This window comes from Spermophilus citellus, assembly GCF_964194105.1.
Source record: "Spermophilus citellus genome assembly, chromosome: 16".
NCBI lineage: Eukaryota > Metazoa > Chordata > Mammalia > Rodentia > Sciuridae > Spermophilus > Spermophilus citellus.
This window is the reverse complement of record NC_138196.1, coordinates 82,530,255-82,553,932: the sequence shown is the minus strand read 5'-3', so window position 1 is coordinate 82,553,932 and position 23,678 is coordinate 82,530,255. Positions and strand designations below refer to the sequence as shown.

Sequence of the window (23,678 nt, the reverse complement as noted above, 5' to 3'; positions counted from 1 at the left end):
TTTTGCTTTTATTGTTGTGAGCATTTTGGCGCTTCTGCCCTGAAGAGTTCAGCCTCTATCTCCTAAGAAGGAGGCATTCTCCCAGAGACCTGCAGGGCAGTTGCCATCCTCAGACCAAAGCATTCATACAGTTTTTTAAAAATTTATCTGAGAAGTGACATTATCACAATACTTTCAGATGGTTTGATCTCATTAAAAATGTCTTCTGCTTTCAAAATGTATATTCTCTCTCTGTATTATTTTACACAAGTAATGCACACTTCATGCAGAAGACCAGATATTTTCTTTCCCTCTTGGAAAGGTAGGGTGTTCCCTTTTTAGTGTTTTTTGAAAGTCTGTCAAAATGTGCCTAGATGTTAGGCTTTTTTCTTTGAAATACATACTTGTCATTGGATGGGCTCTTTGCTTATCTCTGGGGAAAATTTTTTCCTATTTCATTAATCATTCTTTCACCTGAAATCTCACTGTCCTCTCTTTCTGTAGTTTATTTAATGAGACAATTTCTTGAGTGTTTATCCAGGTACATCTCCTTTTATCTCATAACTTCCAACATAGTTCTCTTTGCACAAAATCAGTTCTCTGGGTTTATATTAAAATATTTACTTTGCAAATAACTCTTAAATGTCTAAGGCTTTGTTCTTCCTCCTAAACTCTCCACAGAGCATTTTATTGCTGTCCTCTGTACACAGCGCCCCAGAGGTGGGTTGGCTTGTGAGCTGGCATCTCCCTCCATGCTGCTCCCTTGGGGTCCTCTGGATCCTGGTGTGTGCATACTGTCCAGGATGAAGAGCAAGCTGTGCTGTAGGAGGCAGGCTGTGCTTCCTCACTGCTCTGCTGCAGGGTCGCTTTCCCTGAAGAGCTTTTCTTTGCCAGGGAGAAGCCCCTGGGAACTTTGACATGGGCACGCCATGCTGGTGAGCTAAGTTCTGTTTAAGACGCCGGGGTGGACCCTGCCAGCAGGATGTGCCTGTCAGATGCACTGAAGATGCTCTCAGGGTTCCTTTATTGTGTGCCTGGCTGGGTCCTGGTGTCCAGATTTTATCATGTGTTGTTCTGGATGTTTCTGAGAGTGTGTTTTGGATGAGATTCCCATTGTTTATGTGTTGTTTTCTGTGAAGGTCAGTCAGGTGTTGTGGGCAAGAGGACCCAGGAGAGTGTCAGGAGAGCGAGGTTCAATATCCCCACAGGTGGCAGGGTCAGGAGGGCCCACCGGCCACACAGCCCACTGGGGAAGGCCTGAGATGGGGAGGCAGAAGATAGCACCCATGGTGTTGGGGCCAGAGGCCGTGTTGGGGCTTCACAGTCGAGGGCTGTGCACTGGGGCACACATAGGCCCGGCTGGTTTGGATAAGTTGTGTGTGTGTTGGGCTCTGTGGTGGCCCCTGGATGCCTGTCTCCTGGCCCTGGCCTGTCTAAGGCAGAGCAGTGCTGTCTCCTGGGGTGTGGGCCAGGCAGAGGAGGATGGGTCTGGGCCAGGCAGTGTGCATGTCAGGCATGCTCCTGGAGGCACCCTGTGGTTCCTCCAAGCTCTGGCTGGCCCTGGAGGGGCCCTCTCCCCACAGCCAGAGAGCTGCTCTGGTCCTGCCATTGACAAGGTGCAAACATCATCTTATGTAGAAAAGAAAACCTGTAGGAGGCCACGTTCTCAGTGTTGCCTGTTGAGCCCAGCTGATGACCTGCATAGTGTGGACGGGCCTCATGCTGATGGCCCTGAGGGAGGGGAGCCTGACCTCCTTGGAGAGAGGAGGAATTCTCCATCTGGCTGGCCTCTGACTCAGGCTGCAGTCCTCTCCTGTGCTGCAGCCTGCCAGGGCCCCACCCTGCAGGGTTCAGTCAGCAGCCTCCCCAGCTGTGGAGCAGCCCCTTGAAAGGAGGGTCTCCCTTCCTGTGCGTGGACCTTCTGGTGCTCTGGAGAACCCTGAGGAGCTGATACTGGCATCAGAGAGGGTGATTATGGAGGAAGAGGGTGCTCAGGGTCAGTCTGCTCCCAGCTCTGAGCTGCTTCAGTGGCCGAGAGCCCCAGTGTCTACCCTGAGAGGGATTGTTCTCTCCAGCAGCCACAAGCTGAGGGTTCTTTTTAAAAATTATAAGTACTAAATCAACCGCGGGGCCGACAGTTGTGTCCGGACAGCCGCTGCCTGGACAGCACAGACCAAGCGTCGCTTTCTGCTTCCATGGACGTCGGTCAGCGTTGACCTATGGAGGGTCAGGGTGTGCCTCCCGAGCCTTATCGGGCCACCAAGCTGCAGGAGAAGCAGTGGATTGGCTTTGTGACCTATTAAGAAATAATAGTAATTTTGGTCCTGAAGTTACAAGGCAACAAACTATTCAACTGTTGAGAAAATTTCTGAAGAATCATGTAATTGAAAATATCAAAGGTAGATGGGGATCAGAAAACCTTGATGACAACAATCAGCTATTCAGATTTCCTGCAACTTCACCACTTAAAACTCTTCCACGAAGACATCCAGAATTGAGGAAAAACAGCATAGAAAACTTTACAAAAGTTAAAGATAGTGTTTTTAAATTAAGAAATTTATCTTGTAGAACTCCTAAGAAGCATGGATTACATTTCTCTCAGGAAAATGCAGAGAAAAGGAATCATGAAATAATCATTGAAGATCAAGAAAACTCAATTGATAAGAGAGAAATAAGCCAGGAAGATATTGAAGAAGTTTGGAGATATATTATTCTGATCTACCTGCAAACAATTTTAGGTGTGCCATCCCTAGAAGAACTGATAAATCCAAGCCAAGTAATTCCTCAATATATAATGTATAACATGACCAATACCAGTAAGCATGGAGTAGTTGTACTACAAGACAAATCAGATGACCTTCCTCACTGGGTATTATCTGCCATGAAGTGCCTAGCAAATTGGCCAAGAAGTAATGATACAAATAACCCAACTTATGTTGGATTTGAGCGAGATGTATTCAGAACAATCGCAGATTATTTTCTAGATCTCCCTGAACCTCTACTTACATTTGAATATTATGAATTATTTGTGAACATTTTGGTTGTTTGTGGCTACGTCACAGTTTCAGATAGACCCAGTGGGATACATAAAATCCAAGATGATCCAGAGACTTCAAAAAAAAAAAAAAAACCCTTCACTTAAACAATCTGAATTCCTTCAAATCAACTGAATGTCTTCTTCTTAGTCTGCTTCACAAAGACAAAAACAAAGAAGAATCAGACTCTACTGAGAAACTACAGATAAGTGATCAGGGATTTCAAGAAAGATGTGCTAAGAAATTGCAGCTAGTTAATTTAAGAAACAGAAGAGCCAGTGCCAATGACATAATGGGAGGAAGTTGTCATAATTTAATAGGCTTAAGTAGTATGCATGTTCTGGCCTCTAACATCAAACCAAGGTGCTCTTCTTTGGAGGGAATTATAGATATGCCTGAGAATTCAAATAAAAAGGTGTCTAGTACCTTCCATCAATCTGTTAAGAACATAGAAGGACAAAATAATAAACAATTTTTAGAGTCAGAGCTGAACCAGGAATTTTTATTGAATCTTCATTCAGAGGAAAGTGTTCAAAAACCACTCTGTGTTGGGTTTAAGAGAACTTCTACATTGACTGTTCAAGACCAAGAAGAATTATGTCATGGAAAATGCAAGTCAAAATAACTTTGAAGATCTCAGAGTTTACTTTTAAGAAGTAGTACAAGACGGAGTAGTTATATCAATACACCAGTGGCTGAAATTATCATGAAACCAAATCTTGGAAAAGGGAGCACAAGTGTGCAAGCAGCTATGGACAGTGAACTCGGAGAGTCTAGTACCACAATCAATAAAAGACTTTGCAAAAGTACAATAGAACTTTCAGAAAATCCTTTACTTCCAGCTTCTTCTGTGTTGACTGGCACGCAAAGTTTGCTGCAACCTCATTTAGAGAGAGTTGCCATCAATGCACTGCAGTTATGTTGTTTGTTACTTCCCCCACCAAATCGTAGACGGCTTCAACTTTTAATGCGCATGATTTCTCGAATGAGTCAAAATGTTGATATGCCCAAACTCCATGATGTAATGGGTACAAGATCACTGATGATACACACTTTTTCTCCGTGTGTGCTGTGCTGTGCCGAAGAAGTGGATCTTGATGAGCTTCTTGCTGCAAGATTAGTTTCTTTCTTAATGGATCATCATCAGGAAATTCTTCAAGTACCTTCTTACTTACAGACTGCAGTAGAGAAACATCTTGACTACTTAAAAAAGGGCCACGTTAAAAATCCTGGAGATGGACTATTTGCTCCTTTGCCAACTTATTCTTATTTTAAACAAATTAGTGCTCAGGAGTTTGATGAACGAAAGGTTTCTACCCCTCAAGCAGCAATTGCAGAACTTTTAGAGAATATTATTAAAAATAAGAGTTTGCCTCTAAAAGAGAAAAGAAGAAAACTAAAACAGTTTCAGAAGGAATATCCTTTGATATATCAGAAAAGATTTCCAACCACAGAGAGTGAAGCAGCACTTTTTGGTGAGAAACCTACAATCAAGCAACCAATGTTGATTTTAAGAAAACCAAAGTTTCGTAGTCTAAGATACTAACTAAATTAAAAATTACCTAATACTTGTCGAACTTTGATAAATGAAGCCATATCTGTGAATCTAGCTATTAAAATGGGATTCTCTTATTAGTCAGGTTTCTCTTATGTAAACACATGATGTGAGGATGTGCCAAATAGTTTTCAATTTGAGACTGTGAAAGACTACTGAATCTCAACTGAGAAAGCATAACAATAGGCAATACCAAATATTTTAACCAGAAACAATCTTGTTTTGTAATGCTACTATCTGGAAAATCTGCCATGGTTATACTAAAATTTTATTTACTTGAATTTTGAAAACTGAGTTGTGTTTGTGTTCATCAAGATTAAGCTGTAACTGTTTCTAAAAGAAAACTTTAGAAAAAGAAAACTTATCTACGCATTTGTTTATGGATATTAGCTGAAGAAGTAGTTATTTAGGATTACTTCTTTGTTTCTAAGTATAAGAATGTGAAGAATATTTGAAAGTTCAATGAATTCTCAACTGCTAAATGTTGCACTTTTGTATATTCTTTTTCTACTTTGATCTATTTATATATATGTGTGTATGTGTGTGTGTGTGTTTTAAATATAAATATGTTTATGTAAGATTTTGTTTCACTTTAACCATTATCCTCATTGCTTTATTCATTCATTTTTTTTCCATAAATATCTTTTGAATTTTTACATTTATAATCTACCAGAAGATGGAGATATATAAAAGTATAGGACTATCATGTTCATTCAGAATAGTATTCAGCAACTACTATATACCTTTCATTGTTCCCTGAATGTGGAGGCAATGATGAATAAATCAAAATCTATTCCCTTTATGTATTTATTTTTTTTAATCGAGGGAGAAACATCAGATACTTAAAAACAATACACTCACTAAAATCAAGCCATGAGGAATCCCATCCAAAGATTGATCTTTGTGATTATGAAACAATTCTCTAAGCTAGTGGTTTTTAAACTGGTGCAAATTGGAATCACTTGAGGCATTATAAAACAATCAGTATGTATAGAGTCTACTTTATATCAGTTAATTTTAAATTGTTTTAGGGTTATATAGACATTTCTATCTGATTCAGTGTTCAGCTAACTTTGAGAATTAGTGACCTAAATGCTTTTTATAAACATTTAAGTAAATGTCATGATGACAGCACAAGCTATATTTTTTCAATGGAAGAAAATGCCAAATATAAATGCCCTTCTTTTTAACACAAGGTTCTCCAGATTTCTGCTTGATTACTTTATATAAATATGAAGTTGTTCTTCCTTTATTTAAATTTAAAGATTATTAAGTATCTATTCCTTAAGTGCACCATAAGACATAATATTATGTAATATACTCTTTTTTTTTAAAGAGAGAGTGAGAGAGGAGAGAGAGTGAGAGAGAGAGAGAATTTTTAATATTTATTTTTTAGTTCTCGGCGGACACAACATCTTTGTTGGTATGTGGTGCTGAGGATCGAACCCGGGCCGCACGCATGCCAGGCGAGCGCGCTACCACTTGAGCCACATCCCCAGCCCCTGTAATATACTCTTAATATTTAATGGCTTCTGATTTTTCAATGTAATTTTATATTATTGTTAAATAGAATGATTGTAATCCACTTAATGCTATTATTTTGTTTTATTAAAAATTTGGTCAGAAAATGGTGAATATAATGTTAGCCCAGAAACCGTGGCTACTAAATTATTGAACCAAATTAAAATTAGAATTCTTTCCAAGGTACTTGTATGCTAAAATATTCCTGATCATGTGAATTATGTTGCAAATTAAGATAAAAATTATTGTGGATTTTGTAACAACTTTTGCTTTTATATTTGTTGACATTAAATATATAAATATAAAAAAATTATAAGTACTATTTTTCTTGCACAGCTCATCCTTATGTACATCTATGAGGCACAGAGCAATGATCTGGTACAGGGTTTCCATCTGTGTTGATTAAGACTTGACCTTCTTAAGTTTTTACTTGGAGTGAACCTCTCAAATTAACTATTCGTCAGTTTGAAATATACCTTGTTGTTGCTCATGTCACCCTGCTGTGCCGCAGATCTCAGGAGTTACTCTTCCTAACTGAAGTGATGTAGTCCTTTCAGCAAGCAAGTTCTCATCCCTGCCCTCCTCCTGAGCCCTAGTAACTGTCTTTTATTCTCTTTTGGCTCTTTTGACCTTCTGTATAATAGTGAGATCATTCAGTTGTTGTCTCTCTGTGCCAGACTTATTTCACGTAACATGGTTTCCTCTGTTTTCCTGTATGTCATCGTGGATAGTGGTCTTCATTCCTCTTTTATGGCTTAATGTGCTCTCATTGTGCATTGGCCATGTTTTCTTTATTCATTCACCCTCTGGGGCACATTTAGATTGAGACCATATTCTCATTTTGTGAACAATGCAGTAATGAACATTTGAGTGGAGTAATGTTATTGGTGTACTGATTTCAATTCATACACACACACACACACACACACACACCCAGAAGGGGGACCACTGCCACATTTGTGGCATTGCTCTCTGGCCTTTTGTGAAGCCTTTGTAAAACACGTGGTTTTCTGTAATAGCTGTATTAATGTATGTTCCCACCACATTGCACAAAATTCCATTTTTTTTCACATCCTCTCAGACACTGACTATCTTTCAGTTTTTGGATTATAGCCATTCTAACAACTGTGATGTGATATCTCATTGCACTTTATAACTTGAATCTTCCCAGTGGTTAGTGAGTTTGAGCATTTTATTATAGAACTATCATCCATTTGCGTGTCTTCTTTTGGGAGTATCTGTTTGGGTCCTTTGCCCATTTTCACTGTGTTATTATTATTTTTTTTTGTATTAAGTTGTTGTTCCTTTTATCTTTTTGGTTCTCAACCCCTCATAGATGTATGATTTACAAATATTTTTCCCTAGACCTTGGGTTTTCTCTTTAGTTTAGTATTTCCTTTGCTGTGCACAAGTTTATTTTTTTTGGTATTATCCAATTTGGGAGTTTTAAAATTTTGGTCTCTGCTTTTGAGTTCATATCTAGCTAATCATTGTGGAGACCAATGTTGTACAGATTTTCTTCCAGCTATCTCATGGTTTTAAGTTTTACATTTCAAACGTTAGCCCATTTGGAGTTCACCACATATGTGGTAGGAGATAAGGGGATGAGATTGTTGCCAACTAAACCTGGAAATACATCTTGTGAAGGTGGATTAAATATGAATTGAATTCCCAGTGTGTCTAATATTCAAATGAGATAATTAAGGGAGGGAGGCCATCAAAAGCTTTGTGTGACTGGCCTGGGACAGTGTTTGTCCCTCTCCAGCACCTACCCTTCTCTGTGCACTCTGCTCACTTCACTGGGACGGTCCACAGGTCATTCCTCTTACCATGACTTTGAGAAATGAATTTTTTTTTTTTTTAAAGAGAGAGTGAGAGAGGAGAGAGAGAGAGTGAGAGAGAGAGAGAGTGAGAGAGAGAGAGAGAGAATTTTTTTTAATATTTATTTTTTAGTTCTCGGCGGACACAGCATCTTTGTTGGTATGTGGTGCTGAGGATCGAACCCGGGTCGCACGCATGCCAGGCGAGCACGTTACCGCTTGAGCCACATCCCCAGCCCGAGAAATGAATTTTTGAAGGAAGCGCAGTACCGTAGGGGATCAATATGATATCTTTTGTTTGGGTGGGGACTTTATGATGGGAATTCTCTCCACTAAATTCTGGAACCTAAATGCAATGGGAATAATTGGGCCCTAGGTTAGCAGGTCAGGTCCATATGATTACTGTGATGGACAGAGAGTCGAGATAAAGAAGAGCCCTACTCATGGTGACCTGTAGCATTGGCAGGCCATAGTGAAGGTTCAAGAGTAAAAGAGGTGGGAAGTGCTTTACTCAGCTTTTTTTGACATTGTAACCTAAAGACCTGGCAAGAACAACACAGAGGAGGAAAAGTTTATTTTGGCTTATGATTTCAGAAGTCTTAGTCGACAGATGCTTTGGGCATGACGTTGGAAGAATGTGGCGGAGGAAAGCAGCTCAGGACATGGCAACCAGGAAGGAGAGAGGGGTGGGGGAGGGAGGGAGGGAGAAAGAGAGAGAGAGAGAGAGAGAGAGAGAGAGAGAGAGAGAGAGAGAGAGAGCGCGCTCATTGTGCTTACCAGGGACAAAATATATCCCCAATGTCACACCCCTACTGACCTACTTCCTCTAGTCACACTCCTACCTGCTTAGAGTTACCACCCAGTTAATCCATACCAGTGGATTAACCCACTGATTAGGTCAGACTTCTTATAACCTAATCATTTTATCTCTGAAATTTTTGGCATTATTTCACACATGAACTTTTGGAGAACCTTTCATATCTAAATTGTAACATTCCACCCCTGCCCCCACCAAAGTGCATGTAAACCTCAAAATGCAAAATACAGTTAGTCCATTTTCAAGAGTCCCCATGGTCTTGATTCTTCCAGAATTTCCCCAAAGTTTAAAGTTCAAAATCTCATCTGAGACTCAAGGCATGCTCTTAGGTGTGAGAGTAAAGATCAAAATCGAGTTGCATGTATCCAATATTTAATGATACAGAGTGAACAATTCCATTCCACAAGGGCAAAATAGAGGTACAGAAAGAAAGACCAAAGCAAGACTGAAATCCAGCTGGGCAGACAAGTTTTGTAGATCCACCTCCGATATAGGAGCACATGACATTATGCTGTTCTTTCCCAAGGGCTTGTTTTCCTCCAGCCCTCTGGCCTTGCTGGCTGCAGCCCACCTGGCCTCTCTCTCGGCTTGTTGCTCTTCAGTTTTCCTTGGCTAAAATCCCTCGTTATGGCACCTTAATCTTGGGGATCTCCATAGCTGCTTTGGCTTTCTCCTCACATGTTCATGCAATGCCCTCACATGGATAATCCGCAGGGACTCCAGCTCTGCTACAATTTACCTGGCCTTGCAGGCTTTCCTTTGAAATTTCAGTGGAAGTATCCAATACACAACTAATGCATCTGCATTCCTACAGAATCACCACCATATGGTTGATACCAAGGTCTACCAACATCTTGAGCAGTAGCCAAGCCTCCTAGAACCCTAGCCTCTGAATACCTGGGTGGCTGAGCATGGGTGGCCGATGTGAAAAAACTTCCCAGTGGCTCAGCTTTCTCTCCCTGGCATGCAAGCATGGCTGTGGTCTTGCCAATTCCTGAGATACCCTCAAGCCACTTTTTCCTGTTGTTTCTAGGTAAAGTATTTAGCATTTTCTTAGTGGCTGTAAGTCTTTTAGCAATCACAACTTCCTTAGCCTCAGTTTTACTTTCATTTTTATGGCCAAACTGCAAGTTTTAAAAAATCTTTCTGCTCTGCTTTCTGTTCCTGATTATCACAATACAGTTGACTAAAAGCAACTAACTACGTACATGCCACTGCCTAAATGCTGTGCTGATTCAAAATTTCCTCTGGCAGATTCATTAGTCCATTGCCTTTAAATTTGGTCTCACAGAAAGTGTCAGGATATGAGAAAAATGTAGATTTTTTCCCCTCAGAATATAGCATGAATGGCCTCTGGTCCAATTTCTAATAGAGTCCTCCTTATCTTCTAAAACCTTATGATCCCAGTCTTTACTGTCCATTGTCCTATTGACATTCTAGTCTTTTGAGCTCTGACTAGAATTGCCCATTCAGCTTTGCTGACAACTTTCTAAAGCTTTTCTAGTTTGCATCTGTTAAAGAAAGTCTTGGCCAAAACCAGAAGAGGCACAGAGACCACCACAACCTGACACAAAAGGCGTTTCTACCAGGACATCTGTCCAGGTGCTGTCTGCTCAGCCTTGGATGGATGCCAAACTTGTTATAAATCATTGTTAACAAGAGTTATTGCTTCCAATATCTGGTGTAATCCTCTTACATTTGTCTTTTTTTTATTTTTCAATATTTATTTATTTATTTTTTTAGTTCTCGGCGGACACAACATCTTTGTTGGTATGTGGTGCTGAGGATCGAACCCGGGCCGCACGCATGCCAGGCGAGTGCGCTACCGCTTGAGCCACATCCCCAGCCCCTTACATTTGTCTTAATAAACATTCCCTGGCCTCCACCACCTTGAATATGCCCACAGTGTGCTCTGGCATGCACCTTGCCATTATAGTGTTTTGGGGGGGACTCTCTCTCTCTCTCTCTGTCTCATTTTGTTTATGTTGACACTTGAATAAGTAGAAAATTTCTAAGTCATATGAAAAGTCCAAGTTGAATCAATTAAACAGAAGGCTGAGATCCTTCCATCAATTACCTGACTTAAGCCACATTTGAGATGGAGAATGCTTTGAGTGAAGGGGAGGTCAGGTCTGCCTGAGGAAGGACCTCAGGACACTACTGAAAATTACACTGCTCATCTTTCTCCCTGGACCATGGCCCACCATGTTCCCATGTGTCCTTAGCTGTCCCTCATGAACTGGCTGTTACCTGACCCACTGGGCCATGAAGTTGGACTTCAAGGGTTGTTCATCTGCAATGGCAGCAGTGTGGATGTGGTAGGTCTGATCAGGCACTGAAGGCTACCACAAGACCCAGGGGAAGTGGCCTAATTGTTGTGGTGCCTACTTCTGTCACCTGAGATCTGAGGTGAAAGTACAATGTTCCTGGATTGTTTCCGGGCTTCAAGTTGAGGAAGTGTCTAGATGTGTGTCATTAACACGTCTTATGTTTGTCACCAAGAACTCCCAAGCCCAGTTCTTGTCGTCCCCAGAAGCCAGCATGTTGCTCTATGAGGCTCCCTTGTGGAAGAGAGGTGATGCACAGAAGACTGTTGCTGGGAAGGGGGAAGCAAATAGTTTTATCAGGGGTGATTTTCATTGTTCCTGAAATTGATCAAGTGGAAGAATTTGTGATAGACTAAGGAGATGACAGCATAATGTGAACCATTCAGAGCATTAAGAAGTTTGTGGAGAAAGGAAGGGGAGCTGCTCTCCTTCCCTGTTGGTGTCTAAAGGACTAGGGGCGAGGCTGGCCTGAAATGCAGATGTGTGAGTCCTTAGGACACAGATATGAGGCCTGAGGATGAAACTCTGGGACTGCTTTCGTGGTCACAAAGGAGGGCTGCACTGCTGGGGTTCATCACCCTGCTGCCAGCAGTGTGGGGAGCAGAGGCTGCAGCCTTGTCTCTGGAGATGGGCCATCTCACTCCACTGTTGACCAGAACACTGGAATTCGAGGTCAGCCTCTCCTGGCCCCAGGAGGCCTGGAGCTGCCTCTCCTCGCCACGTGTACTGCTGACCTCTCCTGGGCTCTCTGCATCCCTCATCTGTATGGAAATATGATCAGCTGAAAGTGACAAAAGTGACATTGTCTAGCCCTGGCCTTTATTCCTCTGAAGAGGTGTTCTTTCTGGACTGGCATGTCTCTCGTTCCCAGGCTGTCAGCCTAATCCCACATTTTCTTAAATTCTTCCATTGAGCAATAAGATTTATTTTGGTATGAAGAAGATATGTGTCAAGGAAAAAAATTTTCTTTATTGAAACAATGATCAGACATAATTCCTTTGGCTTCTATGATCTTTCTCCAAGTCACTCTCAGTTCAGCTACAGCATTTTGCGCGTCCGTGGTAACAGGTGCCAGTAACTTTGGTATCCACAGGGCAGGATGAATAGAGACAGAATCCTCCATTCCTGACGCACATGTAGTGGTCTGATCTGTGGCCGAGACCTGTGAGGAGACCAGCACCTGAAAAGAGGGAACAGACACACTTAGCCTCTTGGCTCGTGACCACAATGACTATAGAACATTTGACGAAGGCAGGACAGGTCACTCTGCAAAAGCACATGAGTGAAGATGGCACATAATGGGTCTTTGGGACTATTCGTGAAACTAGACAGGTGGGGAGTAACCATCAGAGATGGACCTTGCGGAGGGGCTTTCTTCTGCCAAGACCTTAAGGGGCATATTCCGCAAATTGAGTGCTATGGTCCACTTCACTGACCACAAACTCACATCCTCTATTGTCAATGCTAAAGTCATTGTCACCCTATGAAAACATCACTCTGACTTCAGTCACACTGATTACTTTGACTTAAATCCCCATTCTCCTCTTTTCAAAGACCATTTCTGTGGAAAATGAGCATCCTTTACTGTCAGGCTGAAATTACGGTCACTCTGTAAATTTCACAGGTTTCCCAGATGGAGTTTATTGTGCCCTACAGCTGGTATCTTGGAGTCTCCTAACTAGAAGGAACCCTGACCTAGACCCCTGTGTTTCCAATAGAGAAGGACGTCACTCAGGGCTACCCTCCGACACTAACCTTGGGCCAGTGTTTGGCCAGCCTCCTTTAGTGGGTGACATAGGATGACTCCTGCCACCTCAAAATTCTCATGTTGTTGCCTGACTCCTGAAACCTCAGAAAGCGATGGATGTGGACTTAGGGACTCCCCGGAGGTGATCAAGGTTAAATGAGGTCCATAGGATGGGCCAGGATCCAGTGTGAGAGGCCTGGTCCTCAGAGAGGTCAGGCAGAGACACACACAGAGGAAATCAGGTGAGGACAGGCGGAGGTGCCATCTCTGAGCCCCACCTGCTGCCACCTGGGTCTAGACCATCAGCCCCCAGAAGTGCCAGCTGACGCCTTTCAGTTGCTGAAGGGCCTAGTGTGTGGACTCTGTGAGGGCAGCCCAGCAGACCCGTGTCCCAGGCCCTGGCACCTAGGAGACAGTGTGCTCCAGAGGCCCATGGCCCTCGCTGGGAAGTGGATTTCATCCTGAGGGAAACTGCCCTCCAGGACCTGCCCTCCAGGGCTGTCCTCCTGCCTTTGCAGCCAAGTCTCACCATGGCTTCCGAAGGCCGCCCATCTTCAGCCCTTCACCTTTCACGCTCTTTCCCCATTGCCCAGCATCAGCCCTCCTAGTCCAGGGCATTCTCGTCTGCCTGTGCTCATCAGCATCAGGGACTTCCTAAATTCAAGGCCTGGAGTGAGAACAGAGCAGCTGGGGTGTGTCTTGGCCACTGGGAGTGAAGTGGCTTTGTTCCTCTGTTCTGTTCCCTGGGAGCTGTGCTGTTAGCATGGCAGCCCCTGGGAGACTGGGAGTCAGAATCAGCTGAGAGCCTCTTAAAAATGTGTTCTGGGATGGGCTCCATATATTTGTATCAACATAAAACTCAGTTAAATCTAATGTGTGGACAAGAATTGAGAACACCTGGGTCACTGGATTCCTAGTTTTATTGTGGATGCAAATCTCCTGGAAGGTTTGTTAAAGCATAACATCCCCTGCCCTCTGTCCTGTTTCTGAATCCAAGGCTCTGGATTGTGACTGAGAACTTGCATTTCCAGCAAGCTGCCAGGTGATCCTGAAGCTGCTGGTTTAGAGGCCGCACTTGGAGGAGTTTCTCCTAGAACCTGCATGAACAGTCAGGCACTTCTCATCCTGCACCTGGACTGACGAGCTCTACTCGGGACATTCCCTGAGCCAGATCTTACTGTCACAAGTGGTATCCCCAGCAGATGCCATGCTTTCCTAGAGAAGACACCATGCTTGACTGGGACCAGGGGTTTGGAACATTGAAGTGCTTCTGAAGGCCTTTGGCTTCCAGTGAGAGCCCAAGGACAGTCGAAGCACCCAGGACACATGTACACAGGCCACGGCACATGCTCCTGCTAGTGTAAGAGAACTAAGGACTTCCTAGGTCAATATTCGGGGTAAGACAGTGGAAGTAGGGGCATCACCTACTACATACACTTAAAAAAAAGACTATTATGAATTTACAGCCATAAACTTGGAAACTTATTTGAAATAAGACAACACTTAGAAAAACACAATTTACTAAAATAAACACAAGATAATCTCATGATTTTAAAGATGTTGAGTCCATGAATAAAATCCTAGTTATGTTATCTTCATCTGTGTCACATTTTTGTCACTGTGTCCATGATCGTGAATAAGAACTACTTAAAAGGAAAGGGCTTGCTTGGCTCACAGTTCCAGAAGCTTAGTCCATCATGGTGGAAGGTGTGGTGGAGGAGCCCTGCTCCATCCATAGCAGCTGGGAAGCAGGAAGAGGGGAGGAGCCCCACGGAAGAGGCACCCTTCCAGAGCATGCCTCCCCCCGGCCCCCCCCCTCACCCCCCGCAACCTGCCTCCTCCCGCCAGGCCCCAGCTGCCTATGTTACCACCCAGGCCATTCACACCTGGATGGACTGATTAGGTTGTAGCTCTCACAGTCCAATCATTTCACCTCTGAACATAACTGCATTAACACAGGATGGGCGACACCTCATATTCAAGTCATAGCTATCAGCACATTTTCTGGATAGAGTGGTGCACACCTATAATCCCAGGAGACTTGGCAGGGTGAGGTAGGAGGATTGCAAGTTAGAGGCCAGCCTCTGCAACTTAGTGAGGACCTAAGCCACTTAATGAAACTGTCTCAAAATTAAAAATAAATAATAAGGGCTGGGAATGTAGCTCAGGGGTAAAGCACCCCTGGGTTCAATCTTCAGTAACCCATCTCCCTCCAAAATCAGCAAATTCTTTGAAGCCATAGGATTGTCCAAAGGACAGACTGTTTACCAGATCAGAAAAAGAGAGAATGCTTGCAATTCATGTTTTGAAGTCAACATTGTCATAAAGATGTGTCTAACAAGATCGGTATAAAAATGTACAAAGAATTATAGCCAAACCTCCTTGATCAACACAGAGGCAAATATTCTAAATCAAGTATGACTATACTCAACAAAACCAATTTCAGTTTACTTAAAAAAACACAAGAATTAATTAAATATTGAAAATTTCTCAATGTTGTTAGTGATAAAAGAAAAAATCATACCATTTTAATATATGCCAAGAAAACACTTGAAGAAATTCAACACTGATTTATGATAAAACTTATTAACAAGTTTAGGAACTCAAGGGAACTTTAACAGTACTCTTCAGAATCGGTTATTAAAATCTTTCCTTTAGACACTGGCAATAAGATCAGGATAAATAAGATCGCTGTTGCCATTTGACAGCATTTTTGAGGACCTATGCAGGGGAGGAAGTTAAGAAAAGGCACACACACACACAAAATACCAAAGGTATAAGGGTTGGGGAGGAAGAAATAAAATTGTTGCTATCGACAGATACTATGATGATATGCTGCTCAGAAGGAATTAAGTGAACCAGAGTAGCAAGTTCAATATCCAAAAAAAAGAAAAAAAAATAATGAATTTAAATTTTTTTTATGATGTATAACATGATATTTTAACATATGTACATTTTGACACTTCACACACATTGTGAAATGATTCAATCAATAAGGTAATATCCATCCTTTCAACATACTTATCTTTTTTACAGTAAGAACATTTAGAATTACTCTACTACTCTTAAGTATACAATACATAGTTATTAATAACAGCTACCATGCTATACCATAGATGTCTGAAACTCATTCCTCTTGTCTAACTGTTAACTTTGTACATTTTCATCAACATCTCCCCATTCCCCCATTTCAGGTCAATGACCATTCTTTTCTCTGCTTCTGTTAACTCAGCATTTTTAGATTCTACGAGTTAATGAGACCATGGGAATTTAAATTTTATTAGCAACCCACAACAAATGTGAATTTTGAAGAAATGCACCCGTTGGAGTAGCTTAACACATCCAGTGTTCAGTTACAGATCTAAGAAAACATGTGTAGCACTTCTTTCCAAAAAAAAAAGATGACTATTTGAAATCAATTAAAGAATACCTAAAAAATGGAAATGCCATTTCAAGCATTTGCAGAAGACTTAAAATACATTAATTCTCTACAAGTTAATCTTCAGTTTGAACCCAGCACCATAAGAATCCCTGTCCTGTCAGTGAAACTTGACAAGCTGATTGGAAAATCTATTTAGAAATTCCAAGGGCCAAGAGTGGCCAAGACCCAGGCTGGAGGAGGAGGTGGCAAAACTGGTTTTACTGGATTTGTACTAATTATGGAGCTGCTCTAATTAAGATATGGTGCTCCTGAGAAGGGACAGGCACATGGAGAAGTGGAACAGAATGAGAGGTGGAAAGAGATCCGTGGGAGTAAGCAGAGTGCACGTGGAGCAACAGTGGCCCAGCAGAGCAGAGAGAGGGGAGTCCTCAGTTCTGGGAACTGAGTGTCCATGCTGCAAGGAACAGCTTGACCTTACACAGCGACATACACACCCTGATACACACAGAGACACACACTCACAGACACAGTCACCTACACAAGACACACAGACACACACAGTCACGCACACTCCCCACGGATGCATGCACACACAGAGACACACTCTAAAAACCACTGTCAGAGAGGAGACCGACTGCAAAAGGGCACAAAGAAAGTTTTTGAATGAGGGAAATGTTTTATGTCATGATTATGATTACGATCACAAAACTGTACACATTTTTTAATATTCATTGTACTGTACACTTACAATTAATTCATCTTATTATAATTAAATCATACCTCAATAAAACTGATTTTTAAAAAGGCAAAAACCCCCCCCAAAAACCAACAAGAATGCACATTGCCAGACAGACCATAGCCTAAATGTGAAAGGAAATACAATAATTTTTAAAAGACAATACTGGAAACTATCTTCATGTTTCAAGGTGAAGAAACAAGGGGCACACACCCCAAAGGAAAAGATTTGAACTTCTAACCACATTGAAATACCAATTAAAACCTCTTAAGAAAAGTACTTATGAAGAGAGCCAATAACCAAGGGAGAAGGCTGAGGAAATTTCCAATGCACATAACTGACAAAGGGTTTTGTATGTAGAACATATAAAGAGCTAGTACAAATCAATAAGCAAAGACAGACAATCTGTTAGGAAACATGGGCAAAAGGTTAACAGCATATCCAAAAAGATGCCCAAGGACCACTAACTACATGCAAAATTCTGAGTTCACTATTTATCAGGGAAATGAAGTCATGGGGCACTGAACTCACCAGAGGCTAAAATTTGAATGAACATTATCTAGTGCAACAAGAATAAGGAGTAGCAGGAATTCCCATTCATGAATCTTGGGAATGTAAATGAGTGCGGAAATTTTTAGAAAAGAGTTGGGTATTTCTATTAAAATTGAATATACTATATCCTATGGTCCAGCAAGGCCACCCCCCAGCACATAGAAACAGCCATGAAGGCTCGCGGTCTCCTAGGAACGCAGGCGGAAACCAAGCTGTTCAGCATGAGTATGCATGGGGTAAAGGCATAGGACACAGAGAGCTGCTACCACCAAGTTCATTCATGGTGACCCTGGGGGGGGGGGCTGTGACTGGGAAGGCTGGGGGAGGGGTCTCTGGGGGGCAGCTTGTGGTTGTGCAGCCTGCTGTGTGGTGTTCATTGTGCTGACTACCCTGATTCATGGACTTTTACAATTTAAAAAGAACCCAGTAAAGGAGGTGATCTGAAGAGGTCATTTCTATGTCCCTGAGCTGGGGACCTCCTGTGCCGGGAGGCCTGGGGTCCCTCTGTCCTCACCCACGGGCCCACTTCTGTCCAGTGACCCTGGGGGCACCTGGAATACCTCACAGCCCCGTTGTGCTGCCTACTTTCCCCAGGGAAGGTGACCCCCCCTCTGCACTGGGGGCTCTTTTTGTCCTGGTCCCCACCAAGCTGGATGGAGAAGGACAAGCTGACGTGTTCTCATTGGCCTCTGGGCTGCCAAGAAACAGAGAAGACTCCCTGGTGAGTAGGAAGGAGGAGGAGGAGGAGTGTGGGTGGAGGGTGCGGAGGGCAGCCTGTCCAGTTCCAGCTGTGCTGAGAGGGAGTCCTTCCACACAGCAGGGGGCTGCAGCTGCAGCGGGAGAGCCAGCAGCCCTGCCCAGGAGCAGCCGGGGTTCTGCAGCCTCTCTGGTTGAATGAAGAGCCAGCGAGGTTACAGAGAGGAAATGGGTCAGGAAACAGAGAGGAGAAGGGGTGTGGCAGTGAGCCCGCCCAGGCCGGGGTGTCAGGGCTTCAGCAGGCAGAGAATGGCGTAAGGAAGACTGCACCAGCCCTCTGTGGCCCTGAGGTCCCACAGGCCCTGGCAGGGCCCATGCTGGTGGCCAAGGAAGACTGCTCAGCAGGCTGCCTTGAAGGAGATTGTCAACACAGAGGGGATCTGTGGTCTTAGTGTTAAAGAACCAGAAAAGCACAATTTCTTAAGCAGGTTTTGGGAGACTGAGAGACAGCGAGAGGGAGAAGGTGAGAATAGCAGAGCGCTGCTCACGTGCCTGCGCTGGGACTTCTGGTCCTGGTTGGTTTGTTTTCCACCCACCCAAGGTCCCTTGCGAGGGGTTCTAAGACTGTATGATGCAACTGCAGCTCAATGACAGCACGTGGGACAATGTTAAAGACACAGTTTGAGAATCATTGACACAAAAACCATCCAGCTGGGGTGGAATGAATTGCAAAAGGACAAGTCTTTGGGGAAAGGGAGCCTCAAACCCCACCCTTGTCTCTCACCTGGGACTGCAGCAAACAGCTAGTAAGATTCCACCCTGCTCAGCACTCAGGATGGAGAGGCACAGGGGAGCAGCCAGTCTGGGACATGGAAGTGCATACCTTGATGTGGGTATACAATCTAGATTTTCCCAACAGTGGCCACAAATCTCACACCTCTGGAGATGAATACATGGGCAGTGGACCAGAAACCCAACCAGGCATAGGCTAGAATTAGCTTCTCAGAACTCTGGGCTTGTAAGCTAGCCCAAGCCCTTTCCCAGGTCAGGATAAAGTGGATCTCCTTCACAGCAGCCCCCTGAGCAGTGGTGGGTACACTTGGAAGGGCCCAGGAGCAAGTGGGCTCCTCCCACTGGGGTATTAAAATAAAGGCTGAGGACACTTAGGGGTGGGGTGTAGGCAGAGACAGGGGTGGCCCAAGAGGATTGGAGTTCATTTCTAAGAAAGTTTTTAGGCTATCTGGGGATAAATTCATCTAACACTCCTACAAACAACTCACAAAGATCCAAAGATAGCCCACTTCTGAACTCAGGTAGCAGAGGAAGACCCCACAACAAGAACCCAAGGCATCTGTCAATCATTGGCAACACCTTCTGACTTGTGGAAGCTTCAAGGCCTTCCCATCTAGACTGCTCTTGAGAGAGGTCAGTGAGCTTGGTGACTCATGCAGAGGTCTTTGGGAAGCCCTGGAGAGAATGTAGAGTTGGGAGTCCAGCTGGATTTGAGCCCGGGTCCTTTGCTGGCTGGTTACTGGCTTGCAAAGGTCTATGAATGGGCATGAGAGCAGGCCCCACGTGGCAGAGGATCTGGGACATTAAGGGAGATGACGTTCCTGGAGTAGCTTTCCTCAGCTATGAAGTGCCTTCCATGGCTCTGTCCTGGCTGGTGGCTTTGCAGTGCCTGTGGCTGCGCAGGCTCTTACCTTGGCCTGTCCTGGGGACACAGGGCCCCTGTGGAAAGCCATAAGACTGGCTTGTGTTTTCTAGATGGGATCCCTAGGCCTCAGCAGGAGGATTCCCAGAATAGTTTCCAGAAATGGGAGAGGGAGAAGGAGTAGGCGGTGGAGGTTCTGGGAGGAGACTGTCAAGTGCAGGCAGGGAAGGGTGGAGATGGGAGCCAAGGCTGAGGCCTGTGGGTATTGCCTTTTTAAAGGTAGGAAATGTACCCAAGGCAGCAGGCAGAGTGTGGAGCCTGCAGGCAAAGGCAGGAGGAGGTGGAGAAAGGGACAACAGCTGTGGCCTTGGAAGAAGTCGTTAGGGAGAGACTCAGTGATGACAGAGGTCCTACAGCCAGCCTGTCCTCACTCTAGCTTGCCTCCGTTGGCCTCTAGTCACTCCAGATCACCACTCAGCTTCCAGACAACCAATCTCTAAAATGCCATTTATAACTTGCCCTTTCCCAGTGGAGCCCTTTAGGGTCCAGCCAGCCCCAGAGGCCTCACTGGGCCTGTCCCCAGGCCATCTCAGGACTTGCTCCTGGGATTCCTGTCCCTACCTCATGGGTCCCTCTCAGCACGCAGTGTACCTGGAACCTGCAGAGACCCTGAGGGGTCCCTTGGAGGCTGGTAGCCTGGGTTCAAGCCCTTGAGCTGCTGACCACCAGGCATGGGGCATAGACCACGTTCTTTCCCCCCAGTTGGGGGCTGGTGGCTTGTCCCCACAGGGCACTGACAGGGCTAAGTCGACTGGTGGTCTCCCTGGGGCTTTTGCACCTGTTCTTTCCACCCCCTGCCCTCTGACCTTCCTAGTGCACTTCATCCAGCCAGGCAGATCACTGCTGGTGTCGAGTAGGCAGCGAAGGTCACAGGGCATGGTGGGTCTGGGGGGACATGGGGGTGCTCTCTGGACCTGCAGCCCCTGTTCAGCTGCAGCTCACTGTTGTCAGGAAGAAATATGGCCCCGGATTAGTGTTTAGAGAGCAGATAACAGTCTAAGGGTTATGTCACAGGTCTTGGTTCCTAAATGTTGAAAGAGAATTAAAATTTTAAACAGCACGCTCAGCAAAATCGCTATTACTCCTCCTCATCTCAGCCTCCTCAAACAAGCCTTTGCTGGTACCAGGGGACCAGCTCAGCTCCTGGTTCTTTGTTTTCTGACCCTGTGCTCAGCAGACTTCCAAAGTGCATTTACGACAGGAAAACTACACATATGATTGCTTTTCCATGCCTCTTGTGCTTCCAGAATGGAGATTGCCGACCTGGAGGGCCTGTGCTTTCCTTGCTCTTCCCCACTCCCAGGGCAGTGCCTGCACACGGTCCTTGTTGGCTAAGTCTGGCTCCGTCAGCCTGGCAAGCCTCAAGCTCTCTTGATTTCCAAAGCCTGGCTGGGAGTCTTGTCATCCTGACCTCATGCTGTGTTCACGGAAATACCATTGGCAAGAGGTGAAAGTGGGCAAGGCTGTCTCTTTCTGGTAGAGAGGAGCAGTGTTAAAGTGGACACAAGTCTTGGACTTCTGCACCCGTGGGGTCAATGGGCCTTGGTTTCCCCAAATGCCCCTGATGCACCAGGCTAGCTCCAAGGACTCTTCCAGAAACAGGATCTACTGTGTGAGCTCAGCGGAGCCATGGCTTGAGACAGAGCATCAGCACCTTGTGGTGGGGCACCTAAGTCCCTGCACCAAACTCCAAGCTGGGCAGGCAGCACAGGCCTGGGGACAGTGGGCATGGAGCAAAGACCACAGCACTGGCAACATTAGCCCCAGAGTGTGAGGTGTTGGACTTGTGAGCCAGCTGATTTCACCCGTCACAGTGCCTGGGTTCAAAGAGTGAACGAAATGGTCCCAAAATATCCTACACCACAAAATGCATATTTTTAATATGACATCCATGTCTCATATATTTTTTAAAAGTAAAATCCTGAAGCCTGTGCCCACAATGAGAAGCAAAGCCTGGTTAAGCGCTGCCTGCAGAGTGACCCAGGGACACAGGAGGGGCACCTGCATGACAGTGTGCAGAGCAGACAGGGGAGCAGCTCTTCTTCCCCCTCCATACCCCTCCCGAGGAGGACAAAGCTCAGAGCCCTAAGCAGTGTCCTTCCTTGTGGACAAATGGGATTGTGGGGACAGCTGGGGCTCCTTAGAGGCAGTGCTGGGCCTGTGGGTCCCCCAGGGCCTCGGATCCTCCCTGGCTCCTGCCTGGAGGGGGGAGGCTCTGCTCTTTGCTCCTTCTAGAAGGTGAGCTGAGAACTCCTTTCCTGACAGGCTGCGCACAGGAGTCCTGGGTGGTTCAGGCCCAGTGCAGAGGGGCCTGGCAGGGGAGTCCCTGAGCGTCCTCTGTGTGGTCATGGCTACCAGCTGCCTTGTTACAGAGCAGGTCAGGACTGGGCCCTGTGCCTGCTCAGCCCTGTGCCTGCTCAGCCCTGTGCCTGCTCAGCCCTGTGCCTGCTCAGCCCTGTGCCTTGAATGAGGTACTCATGATCCTATTCAGATAGGAAGAGCATAAAACTCTTCTGGTAAAAAGTCTGCTTTAAACTATTTTGAGTTTGGAATGTCAGAAAGAATGTCTCCTTGTTAATCAGTAAAACCACCCTCACCCCTGGCTGAAGGAGAAGGTTGAGCCAGCAGGTCCTCCTGGGACCTGGTATATTCTGGTATTTCCCAGTCTTTAAAGGGAAACAGGTTTCCACTCTCTAAATCCATTTCTGTGTCTCTCTGAGGGTCTCTACTGGCAGCACAGTAAACTGCATTTAGAATGCGTTGATGCCCAGCGTCAGATGGGAAATGAAGGCCTGATTGGCCCTAATAGTCTTCTATCTAGAATAAAGGCCTGGCCTGCAGGATAGGGCTCCTGGAGAGCGTCCAGCACTTCTCTCTGTCCTAGGATCCATTTGTAAGTAATGGAACTGACCTCAGCAGTGTGTCTTGCTCACAACACTGTGACAGGACAGGGGTGATCTTGTGTCCTTGATTCCTCCTGAGGGCCCCCTTTCTCACCTCAAGGACATTGGGCATTGTCCCAGAGAAGCCGGCAACTTGGCAACTTCTGGCTGCCTGGAAGCGCCCCCCTGTTCATGGGGGAGATGTGGCCTCGGGAAGGCAGGCCTTCTTAGGGAAGGCAGAAAGTCACCTGTGGTTCCTGCTGTCTGCACAGTAGGTGAGTCACAGGCACTGGCTGAGCTGTCCTGGTGGGAGGGGTGGTGGCACTTTGCCTGCAGCAGGGCACTGGGGCAGCCTCACCCAGTGACCTGAGGTGAGCACGGCAGTTGTGTCTCTCTGGATAGGAAGCTGGCCCCTCAGTGTGAAGAGCCTGGTGAAGGGAAGCAGAAATCCCTTCCACACAGGCATGCTCTAGATGCCCAGGACAGTGGTGGGGCTGGGAGACGTGGGGACCTGTGTCTGAGTAGCCCTGAGACCATAGGGCCCCTTCCCCTGCTGCCCAGGGACAGCTGCAGAGCCTCCAGCTGCCCACTACAGACCCTCAACCTGGGTTTTCTCTTGCCTGCTGCCCTTCATGACATGGATACAGCTGTCTTCATTTCTGTGATTCCTATGCTCCCCACTACTTGGCAAGGTTTTCCAGAAGATTCCAAATCTTACCTGAGTTGATCTGCGAGAAGAGGAAAGACAAAATCAGCACCAAGATGTAGCTAAACCTCATGGCTGGGCCCGTGTGCAGCAGAAGACCTGAGACTCCTTGGAGGCTGGGCGAGAGGCGCCAATGCCTGGATTTGAGCTGTATATATAGGGCTACGGGATTGCACAACCTCTGAGATGACCTGAGGGAGGTGTTGCCA

General features: G+C 45.2%; 2 protein-coding genes across 2 annotated transcripts in view; one reads left to right on the top strand and one right to left on the bottom strand.

Moving 5' to 3' along the window:
* Window positions 1-908: 908 nt before the first annotated feature.
* On the top strand, window positions 909-4,560 carry LOC308635346 (DEP domain-containing protein 1A-like; the record flags this gene model as incomplete). Its single annotated transcript, XM_081269686.1, is given in 5 exon segments — window positions 909-914; window positions 2,132-3,103; window positions 3,106-3,636; window positions 3,640-3,642; window positions 3,646-4,560. Coding segments are annotated over 5 exon segments (2,427 nt in total).
* Window positions 4,561-12,088: 7,528 nt separating this feature from the next.
* DEFB1 (defensin beta 1) overlaps window positions 12,089-23,678 on the bottom strand; it is a gene marked incomplete at both ends in the record, with an annotated part of 31,933 nt that continues 20,343 nt past the window's right edge. The window contains one exon of the mRNA XM_081269684.1: window positions 12,089-12,234. Within this exon, the coding sequence (XP_081125810.1) occupies window positions 12,089-12,234 (146 nt within the window). The remainder of the gene's footprint in view (window positions 12,235-23,678) is intronic.